Below are 11,762 nucleotides of genomic sequence, written 5' to 3' on the forward strand. Positions count from 1 at the left end.
ATATTCTCCCTTTCTGCCAGAGTCATCACAGAAATGATTTGTCTCCTTCCTCCACACGTGGACTATTCTGAATTCAATTTTTGTGGGAATGGCATTTATTATGGGGAGCAAGCGAGTGCTGGTGTCAGCATTGGGTTGTGGGCAGGGCTGATAGGCAACAAGCTAGTCAAAAAAGGTGTCCCACAGCATGCATCCCCGTGGGGTGGTATTGCACAGGCATACCCAGCTATGAGAAGCGTGTCACTAATGATCCTTGGCTAAACAAGATTTGTAACAGGGCTTGTTTTCTGTCCCTTGCCGTTCATTTACTTTTTACGTTTGCACAAAATGAACTGCAATACAGCCACTGTTAAAAGCAGGCATCAGGCTTATTTATGCTGTTTGATTGGCCTGAAAAGATCAACTGTATGAGTAAGAAAACTTCAGCGGGTACTCTAGAAAAGTGTTACTAGCACCATCCTCATCTCAGTAATCCTAGTGTAAATGACATTGATATTTGGCCGAGTGTATAAGCAATGTGATCCTGCGACCATAGAAACTGGGATGATACACATGGGATTCACCCTTTAAGCAACTGTCACAGGGTATTTACTTCTCACGTCTGCTGGACTGGCTCTGAATCAAACAACTGCTAAGACTCTTTATGAATGCCTGTTCTGAATTTGAAGCTTTATTTGATGAAATCAAGGATGAGCAGATACTTAGATTTCTTCCAAACAGAATTAATCTCTTTCTTGAATTCTTTAGCTAGAACTTACTTGCCTTCCAGAAACTAAAAGTGGGCAAAATCCAGCCACTTCTGTGCAACCTGGAAGTATCTTCCTTTCTTACTCTGACACTCCACAAAAGTATTTTAGCAAATATATAAAGATTTGCTGTAATAATCAAGTAGAGCTCATTTAAGGCAACCCCAGATCTTCTGCACAGGTCTTAAGATTCTCCAGCTCCATATGTAGTTTAATAAGTTGCAATCTCTTTCCAGTTTCTGAAATGCTGTTACCACTTTCTGATCCTGCACTGTGATTCTTTATTTCCATTCCATTAAATTGTTCCCGTGGGAGCTTTTCCCTCATTCTGCCCGGGCTTTATGGAGTATTCATGTGAGCAATAATAAGTCTGTGCTGCTCTTACCACATTATCAACAGTTTTAGCGAAAGATGTATTCTTTCTTTGTTTGCCAGGCAGGGTCATAGGACTATGTCACCAGGAACAGCAAAGAGAGACTTTTGTGAAGTTTTACAGGAGAGGGAAGCGCTCGTAGTGGCTCATACTCCGTCAGAGCTCAGTCTCTACCCTGTGTAGTAAGCAGTAACACGTGTTTCGCACTAAGGAGTCTGTGAGGGAGGGAGTCGCACCTACAGCTCTGAGTAGCCACGTGTATCTCATGCAAAGTGGCTCACTTGCCTCTGGAAATGGCAAGTGGCCTGGAAGTGCCTAGCCACCGGGAGCTGGTGGCTGGCCCCTCGGGAGCACAAGGCATACGCAACCTGGTCAGTGCTGGGCAGCAGGAGCTACCGCTCCGCGGGTCGCATCTGTTCCAGCTACGCAGATGTGACTTGGAGCAGCTCCAGTGAAGTCCAAAGATGGTACTTTGAGTCAGGTGGAAATTATACATCTTTATCTATCTCGCTAGATGAATAACTGCATTTCTTTCCTACCTTTCGTTGATGTGTTAGCATCTGATCATATAGGCAGGCTTAGTTTGGCCTGAAGAAAAGTATTTGTTCCTTGTCACAAGCTATTACACAATGAATTTCTGTGGCAACTAAAGGGTGACAATTTCTCTCGTTTCCCTCCCAACACTAAAGACCCGATTCAGTAAACTCTGCCTATTCTTTTTGCTTGAGGGAAGCCGGCAGAATAAGTAAAATAACAGATCGCGGGGCATCTTCTGAAGTCTGTGCTAACAGAGCCATCTGGATGTTTTATTGAATATAGCCTTATTTATGCATTCCTATCAGGCAAGGAAGCAGAGCTATTAAAATAAATTGTATTACATGGGTAACGCCAGAACTGGATGTTGCAGGGCGAGACCTACCTTCCTCCCCTGTCGTTACCATACAGTTTGTCTCTTTCTTTTGATAAAGAAAAAACCAACACCAAAAAGAAAGGTGCTAAGAAAACTAGGGTTTTTTAGGTGACTTTGTTTACTAGTCAAGTCTCTACACATTGTCGTGGGCAAGACAGAGTAGAGGACAACCCCATCTCACATTTTACATTAGGACGTTCTTTTTTCTTTCACCTTCGCTTTTGGTGATTTACATTCCTTTCTGAATCTCTTCTGAATTTTTCTTTCTTCCTGCTCTTGTTAAAACACAGACTTCTTTTCCTCTTTGGTTTTGCTGTTCTACCTCCTGTTCTTTGCTTCAAAAGACTGATTTTACTAGTCACCCACATTTCTTCATTAGCTGCCTATTCCCTTGGAGACTTCTCACCCTGCGTCCCTCCAGCGATGGAAGATACATGCAACTTTTCCAGAAACAGTTGATGAATTCCCCATGCACCAGCCTAAAGGAGTGAGTGGAGAGCAACACGACACATCTTCCACCCAGGGCAGAAAGTATCTCCTCCGTCCTGGGGCTGCTGAGCGCAGCTCTCCACTCGGCTAATCCTAGAAGCTGCATCCTTGTTTGCAGCAGCAGAAGAGTCAGCAAAATGCACCTGCAGTGAGCTGCGTGCTGCTTTTTTCTCCCTGCCAGGTGGCAGGGTGAGGAGGAGGTGTACAGGGTGGGCACGGGCACGGCAGGGAGGCCAGGCTGGAGGGGCGGGTGGCAGCAGTCATCCAGCCGCGAGCGGCCGGGGCTGTGGGAACGGCTTGCTGCCCACCGTCTCAGGCTGCAGCAGCCCTGCCCTTGTGCTTGCAGGAATGCAGAGCTCTTTTCATGACTACGATTATCGGTGGTGTTATTTTAAGTCTCTTTACAGGGGGATTTTTCTAAGTTGGCAAATAGGTGACTTGCTCTGTGTCCCTTGTACTTCCTTTTAAGTGCAATTAATTATTTTAATTAATTAATATTACACCAAGCAGTTTGCTTGGAAGAGACAGCTATTCTGGTTTTTGCACTAATTACCAGTCGGGGTTTCTGCATGACAATACGGCTGCTAATTAATCTCACTGCAGTTCTCACAGAAAGAGACGCTGATAAGAACTTGCCAATTACCATAAGAAAAAGAATGTCAAGAGTCCTGTTGTGTTTTTCTGGCATCCGCTCCCAGCCAGATGAATATCACTATTAAATACAGAGCCAGACTAACTAGCAAGTAGGAAAGCCAATGGACTGTGAGGCTGCAGCAAAAATTACCCAGACGTTATTCATTTAGGAACTAACCGTATTTTGTACGTCTGCTCGCTCTTGTTGTATAACATTGCCTGTTACAGTTTCTGTAAGTGGCAGAGCAGAAAGATCAAGCAGTACGGTGGAGGGATGTGGCGAGCATCCTACTGTCACGATAAGGAGTTTCTCACAGGGTCCCGACATTAAGCAGTAGTGGTGCGAGGCTGGAAGTGGCGTTTCGGCAGGGTGGGTCTGTATCGCCAGGGCGCTTCAGCGGGTATGGTTGGAGCTGTGAGGGCCTGTGGTTGGGGTGGGGGCTGCTTGCTCCAGAGGCTCCCCCCAGGCGAGTCTGAGCTAACACGCAGGGGAGGGGTGCACCGCGCGGTGCCGGGTCCCCAGGACAGCTGGGGTCCCCTGCCCTGCTCCCACAGATCACCCCTACTAGTGATGACAGATGGGGCAGCATCAGGCCCCAGCACTCACTGTGCTTCTCGGGGAGAAAGTGTGCTGCCCGTGCCGGCTTTCCTGCTGCTGCAGATGCTCTGCTCTAGAAAAACTCGAGTAAAACCAGCTGGTTGTGCTACACGATTCTGCAGCCTCAGCTGCATCAGTGGAGCAGATACGTCCATAAAAGTCACACGAGCCCCGGCCCACACCAAGTCAGCGAGGCTGCAGTGAGAGACCGGGAATCTCCTGGCAGGAGGATGGGGCAGGCCCCCATGCTGCTGCTGGCTGGTTTTCATTACCTTGAATTTCTAGAGGGGCCTTTCTGCCCCACTCGACCAAATACTGGTGGTGTTTCTGAACACACGAGCTAGTAACAGTTACTGCAGCTGGTGTGCTTTGCTCTGGGTAACCTATCTGAGATTTGTCCCGCAGTGGGACATATAACTAGTTGATAGAAAGTGCTGGTTTAAACCATGCTAGGTGGCTGGTTTAGTTTAATTTCTTTTCTTTTTTTCTCTCCTCTCTGTGCTTGCAGGTCAAAAAATTCTTCACCACAGAAGTGACGTCTTAGAAACTGTAGTCCTGATTAATCCCTCAGATGAAGCAGTTAGCACTGAGGTAAGTCAGTCAGAAATATTTCACTGGATTGTCATGAAAGCTCCACTACGTGGGCAAGATGAGAGCAGGTTCTGACAGTGGCTGGAAGGACATGTTAGGAGGGAACATCATCAAAAACCTCATCCTTTGATTTTCTTTCCAATTTCTCTGTCTCATGGTAGAGCGAGGTGCAGGCCAGGCAGACTTGTTCAGCCTGTTCAGCCCTGCTTCCCTTGTAACCCGTTGACCCCCTTTCCAAATAGAGCGGAAGCGACTGTGGTGAGATTGCTTCTGCTTTTATCCTGCCCCTCCATTGCTTGGTAGCTTTGGATGTCCGTTTTCAACATGAAAAAGTGCCTGAAAAGAAACCAGGTCACCTGACAAAAATTTAGAAATTTGGGAGGAATTGCCATCTATATGATGGTCATTCTGCATAGATCTATGTGATCTATCTTTCCCTCAAAAAAAATATGATTTGATAAATGGGCTGCGGAGAGTGCCCTAGAGAGGGAGTGCCAGCTCCTCATGAACTCACTAGAAGAGAGTTAAAGAACTGAGAACGCAGTTGGAAGACGAATTAGAGAAATTTAGCTAGTAAGACTCTGAAGGTTGAAAAAATAGGGATAATTGCATTGCTAGCCAATGTTGGAAAGCACTGGCAGCGTAAGCTTTCTGTTGGGAAATGAAGTGGCCCTGCTTCTAGTACTTTCTCAGGAATCTAGTTTTTATCAACCTTAGGTAATATTAAACACAAATAGGAGGAAAAACACTAAAAACAAGTGATAGGTTTAAAGTTTTAAGAATTAAGCAAGTCATCTTAATTGACAGCAGCTCATTCACTGTAACAGTGTACTTGCAAATCTCTGACATTGCATTGGTACTTGGTAAGGAGCAAGCTAAGTGGCAGCTCTGAAGTTCTTCATTAATATCCCATCCACGGTGGCTTTCAGAATAAAGAAAGAGCTGCAAAGGCGTGCGTGTGCGGGAGCAGAAAGAATGACTAAAAGTAGGGAAGTGCTGTTTCTGTTGCTGTTGCTTGTCGTTTCTTTGATGGATGACCATGTGGAAGCACATGGTCTGAAGCCGATTAATGACTTCTGAACCTTGGCTTTACTCCTTTGGCTCTGGGAGATGGTTGGCTAGGTTACTGTTAATTTCCTCCCCCTAGTCTTTGGGAGGCAATCTTTGCTTTGCTTTCATCTTGCCAAGCTGGTCACAGCCAGAAGTTACAAGCTGAGATTTACCTTGGCTGGCTAAGCCAGACTCTCACTGGACAAAAGCCAAAAAAGGAGATAAGAAAGAGACAGGAAAATTTAATCAGGAGTTGGAATAGACATGCTTTGCCCATTAAGACAAGTAGGAAATTTAGTTTCTCATCTCAGGAGTTTTCCAGGCTGCATCTGGGGAGACAGTGATATACTATGGCGTTCTTACTTCATCAGAAGAGGAAATTGAATCTGTCAGTTCAGGAAAAACAAAGGCAAAGATGTTAAAAGAAATTCCAGTGCTGCTAATGTGGCTGGTAATAGCCATATACTGTTGGTTGTTAGAGCATGATTCTACCCAAGGCTTCGGTCGTGTTCAGCCATCTGCCAAATATTTCCGAAAAGAGAGAAGCCCAAAGGGAGAGAGATCACAGCTGCCCAAAGAAAGCAAGTTTCTGAAAACTCCACGAACAGTTGCTTCCTTTTTCAGAAGGCTCCACTCAATTGGTCTAACACATTATACCGTAAATCTTGGAAACTTCTGATCTCCTTACTCTCCTGTCTCTGTTCACAATCTGTGTTTAGCTCAGTTTTGACTGAGGCTACCTACCTCTTGCTGTTCACTTACTTTTAACAATTTGGGACTTAAACCAAGGGTAAAGTTGAGCAGAACGATCATCTTACCACATTTCTTCTTAAATGTAATCATCTTGAAATCAACTGGCAAAATTCTGGTAGTCCCCCAGGAAGCCTTCATTATACCCAGACACACAATTTCTATGTCTCTCAAAGTTCTTGCATGTATCTCGTATATTATGCTCTGTAATCTGCAAGCATTTATTTGCTTTTTTCCCTACCATAGTTTTCTAGCTCTGCGGAGCCTCTTTCACCATCAATTAATAAAATAGGTTGAAGGGGAATTATATGGCAGTCACATATCAGTGATTCACAAGTCAGGAAGTAATTTTGCTGTTGGAAGAGCTGGTGGTTTTATACATAGGTTGGCAGACTGCCCAGAACTGCTGCCAGCAATGAGACAAAAAAATAGAAGAGGAAGCCAGTTCTTTTACGGTTTTAATACAACTAAAACAGACGAGATTTCAGCAACACACATCAGACAGCCAGCTGCACTTATCTACGTTCTTGTTTGAAATAGAAATAGATTGACTTGATCCAGCAAGGATATTGTTGCATTTTTAATCATCTAGTACAATTAGCGATAAACCAGCATTTAGGCCTACTTTTAATTAAAGGAACTTTCCGCCGCTCAAAGTTAAGGCCACTTATTTAATAACAAAAATGAAGTTGCGGTAGAGTTGGGAGCGTCTTTCAGAGCCATACTCTTCAGTGGCCGTTTTCTACTTGTACTAGAAATCTTGGTTGTTGAGCAGAGATTTAGGTCAAGCCTTCCCGGCTCAGCCTTCCTGGCGTGAGAGGGAATTATTTAGAACAATTGATTGCTTAACAATCAATATATAAATTTGAAAGAGTGGCTTACTAGGAGAGCTGAGGTGATTATATTGTCTCCATGGAGATGGAGTTTGCATGCGATATCTACATGTGGAGTTGTTCCAGATGAACTGTTCTCATTTAGTTTAATATACGGATAGTCTTATTCTGGAATCAGTGTCCTGTTCTGGTTTAACTTAATCCTCCCTGAATGGAGGAATTACTGCACTTGAAGTTCATACCTTACCTTAATCTGAATTGATTTTCAGTTTGGACGAGACCTTGGAAATATTTTCAAAGAGTTTATTTAATAATGCTGAATCTTGAAAAGATTTTGTTTGGATTTAGGTTGAATTCAGCCAAAAGAAGAATTCTAGGTACATGGATTTTATTTAGTATTCAAGTAAATTTCCCTCTGGAGAGAAACAGGAATTATTAGCTGTAAATGAGGGTCAAGTAAAGTAAAGAGAATACACTTTGAAATATTTAGGAGGTATTTCAAAATGCAGAAGAAGGTTATTTGTCAGCAACAATCTCCTTGGAGCTGTCATGCATCCACATAATTTACTCATGAGATTTGAAAAAGGTCTTGTGCTGGCACATTTTTAAAAGTTTTAGTGTCCATAGTTAGTGACATCATGACATGCAAATGGTGCGTATGACTGTATCTGAGTGCTTGAAGTTCAAATTCGTGATTGTGGTGAAGCTGAATTGTCCTTTAACTTTGTAGATGATTCAAGTTACAACAGAACAGCAGTCCAAATGTGCCATTTTTCTGTTTGATTTGTGGCTGTTCTTTTAAGTTTTCAGTGACATTTTTGCAACTAAATGGCAAGCAGTGCCACACTTTGGGAAAAGAAGAATAGCCTTCCAAAAATTGAGGCTCTAAGGCTGACAAACACAGTTGTCCCTCATTACCACGTGGGGGACATTTGGCCAAGGTGGCCCTGATACAGCGCTATTAACAGCCACCAAGAGTTATACCAGGAATATGTTTGTTCATTGCAATTACTATTTTGTCATTCAAATTTTATTCTCTTCTGCTCCTTGCTCTTTTTTCCATGCCTTAGTTTATTCACAGAACCTTCTCGCTAATCACTTCTTGTGCCCCCTCTTCTCCCTTTTGCTCCTTCCTCATTGTCTTTGGTAAACAGCACTGTAACTAGATAATATTTCGTCAGTCCTGCGAGACTCTCGTGCAAAGTGAGTTTTAAATTAGGCAAGGTAAACAGCGTATTCTCAGAAAAATATAGCAATGCATGCTAACTCTCACTATTGATGTGCTTCTCTTCTTCACTGTAGGTGCGTTTAATGATCACAGATGCTGCAAGACACAAGCTCCTTGTGCTCACTGGACAGTGCTTTGAAAACACAGGAGAACTCATTCTTCAGTCAGGGTCCTTCTCCTTCCAGAACTTCATTGAGATCTTCACGGATCAAGAGGTGTGTACTGAAAAGTGTCTTCCGTACGTTGTCACGTGAGGGCACAGGTTTTTAGAAGACTAAAAATGGCCATCTCTATTAACTGAGAGTTTGCAGTGATGGCTTGATGTTGTTGCTCCTTACTCTCTGTTACGGACTTTCCTTCAAATCATTTATTTAATTTACTTGAGTTTTGATGTAAATTGGTTAACAAGAGAGTAACATTTTCATTTGGGGAATTAAATTATAACTTTCAGAAACAGAAAACCAAGGAACCCTTAAACAACGGCAGGAGATAATTCTGTGTTTAAAATATACAGGTTGTTCATCTAAGGTGCACATACAAAGCGGTCAAATTGAATCTGACACCAAGTTCTTGCCTGGTGGCAGCTAAGTGATATGTGACATTAAATAAGACAGAGGCTGTCTGTTGAAATGGCTGTAGTTTTTTTACCACCTACCTGCTTGGCTTCTTTGCTGTAGTATTTAAAATTTCACCAATGAGTTCTGTAAATCTTGTGGTTTTCACATACCAGAAATATTGTGCCAAACCATGAAGTCTACCACTATTTAATGCTGTTTGTTTCATGACTTGTTATTTTGTTGCCTTGCTTAATGTACTGTGTCTGAAAGCTCCCATAGGGCAGGAACCCATGGTAAACAAGCTGTCACACTTAATTTGGCTGCTGTGTAAAGTATATATTTAAATGAACTATATGGCTGCATCCTTGGGATTTTAGTTTCCAAATTTAATTACAAGCATTTCAGTGGAGTGAGATTTTGAAGGTTCAGGTCTGAAAACGCAGAGTTTGCAGGAGTCCCAGTGTAACCTTATTGTATCTGTTCAATCCTATTCTCAAAGCCTTTAGTTCAGCATATGGTGGTACAGCTAGGGCAGGAGCTGAATCCCTGGCCTCTGAAAGGGACGTGACCCCTAGAAGTCACCAGTTCGAGTAGTTACAGTTCTGTAAAATTGCAAAGTGCAGCTTCTTGCATCTCTCGCTGGTTAGCAAGACATAATTGCTTTATGGCTACCTGCTGAACTTGGGGCAAATCCTGTGATTGCAGTTAAGAAGCCAAAGTGTTGGCTGGGGAGTGGAGCTGTGATGTTGACGTAGGAGTGAAAGCAGCTAAGGGACGGCCAGCACTGGTGCGCGTGCAGAGCACACTCTGCTGTCGCAGTGAAGGCTCGCTTGGCTGGTCTCTGCTGCGGGCGGCACGCTCACAAGCCGGCAGCATGGTGGTTTTAATGTGGTCCCTTCCAACTTAATGTCTCTGAAGCCTTGGACATTTGTTCACTGCTTCTACAAGATTTCACAAAAGGTAACTATGCAATCAAAGACTGTATTTACCATGCTGCAGGCAGTGTATGCGACATTTCTTAAAGAGTCAGTATACCATTAGTGAGAAATTTTTAGCAGACCACAAATATGAAACAAGGATAGAAATCAGTGCTAGAAAAAAGTGGTTAGTAGTTTTCACACTAGTGGTTAGAAGCATAAATTCCTGTGCTCTGCTGACCCATTAACCCAGTGAAGTTTGATGAATGTTAGTTGAAGTTAATATTTCTGCTCTCTGTCCGTTTTTATTTTTCTGAACCAAACCTGCACTGTGGTAATGGGATGTGCTTACAAATAGGTAAATAAGTATTTTCCTTCACCTGGGAGATTCTCTCATGAAGTCCAATTCAGACTTCCATTCCCTGGCTTCTTCAACTCCCTGCTGGCAATGCCTAAAAATGTTGTTTCCACCTTCTCCTGTGCCAGAACATTGAAGATGTTGCATCCCCCAGCCTCTGCAGCAACAGCTTGCCAATGAAATGGCTCTGTGCAGCCAACTTGCTGTTTGCCATCACCAGCCATAACACCTTTAAAACTTCAGAATTCCTCGACAGATGTATCTGAGTGCTTCAAAAGATGCCCAGGTTCACAAACAAAGACACTTCCTTGGTCCCAGGGTGACCTTCAATCAAAAGACAACAAACAGTTACTCCTCTGCGGTCTCTTTTAGGCTGTGGGAGACTGTATGAAAGTAACTGGGGCTAGTATTGGGATCGAAACCTATGAAGAGCAACAGTGGGCCTCGTTCTTCCTTCCCAGTCACTGCTGAAGTTGATGCAGTGGTGATAATGTAACTGAGATGTCCAAAAGCATTACCGAATAGTTGAGGCAGTGAAAGTGCTTCATTGTGTTATCATTTGAAATACAAATCCATTAAAGCCTTTTCTGAGGCATTCCTGAACTTGCTATTCCTAACAGGTACAATCTTTGCAATAGTTTTTCACCAGCTTTTCCATGGCCTGTGCTACTAGTGGCTTAACACTGTCTGCATTAGGCATGCCAACTTTTAGGAGCAAACAGAGTTTAAAAGCATGAAGCAGACAGTCAAGTATGGTATTTTATAAATGGCTTGGGACTAACCCAAACTTTGACCCAATATATTCAGTGGCCCCATATATTAGCATTCCATCTTGCTAGAAAATTGGCCTTACATGAGAAACAGTCTGTACTCAAGTTATCTTTTTATGTGTGTAGCAGACTTTGATTTATTCATCCAAACGAAGAGATCTTTGTCCTACTTTTGTCTCTCCCTAATAACATGTTTTCAGCCCTTACCAGAGATACGGCGTAAGGAGTACACTCAAGACCCTAAATGCATTTCAGAGCTGTTGTCTGTGCTGAGCGTTAACAGAAGATGCCTGTCCTCTCTTAACTGCCTTTCTGTTCTTTTTTCTTATTTCTGCGATAAACAATAGGAATGGCTCTCCTATTTTCCTTATCTTTTATCCTTTTCTGCATTTGCTCCTTTTGTTTTCTTTTGTTTTGTCCTGTTCTGTTTTTTTCTCTGCTCTTTTCCAGACAAAGCCATGTCTGACATTTGGGTGAGATTTATTTATACTCCTGTCAGATGGTTTGGATACTAAGTAAGGCTGACAAAGAAACATAACAAATATTTGTTTTCTGCTTTATTTTGGTATTGGATGGATTATTTTTGTTTGGATAACAGACACTGCACCTTTATTGAGTTTTATTTTTGGTAGATGCTGAATAAAAATTATGTAACATAGAAAAAGGAAATCTAGACACACACATACAGAGGCCAACAGTGATCTTCTGCAATCATGCATAACTGTGTGTGTGTGTCCATTTCTTTTGATGATTCAGTTTGTGGTCCAAGACTTTCAAATTATTCAGCTGTAACATGATCTAAATCATCTTTATGGAGAATGTTCTTACAGCTTGAACTAACAACTGAGTCTCTACAAAGAAGGTTGTGGTATTTTGCAGGATGCTGTGTAGGCATATTTTGTACTGACATTTTATGCCTGAATTACTTTTTTTAAAGAAGAAATTTACGTAATTTGGTG

The 11,762-nt window shown here is 42.6% G+C and overlaps 1 protein-coding gene across 1 annotated transcript in view; it reads left to right on the top strand.

Moving 5' to 3' along the window:
- LOC104152981 (microtubule-associated protein 1B) overlaps nt 1-11,762 on the top strand; it is a 73,796-nt gene that overhangs the window by 47,232 nt on the left and 14,802 nt on the right. Inside the window, exons 3-4 of the mRNA XM_068925262.1 lie at nt 4,258-4,340; nt 8,276-8,416. Coding sequence (XP_068781363.1) covers nt 4,258-4,340; nt 8,276-8,416 — 224 coding nt within the window. The remainder of the gene's footprint in view (nt 1-4,257; nt 4,341-8,275; nt 8,417-11,762) is intronic.

The sequence above is a fragment of the Struthio camelus genome, chromosome W (genome assembly GCF_040807025.1).
Source record: "Struthio camelus isolate bStrCam1 chromosome W, bStrCam1.hap1, whole genome shotgun sequence".
NCBI classification, from domain to species: domain Eukaryota; kingdom Metazoa; phylum Chordata; class Aves; order Struthioniformes; family Struthionidae; genus Struthio; species Struthio camelus.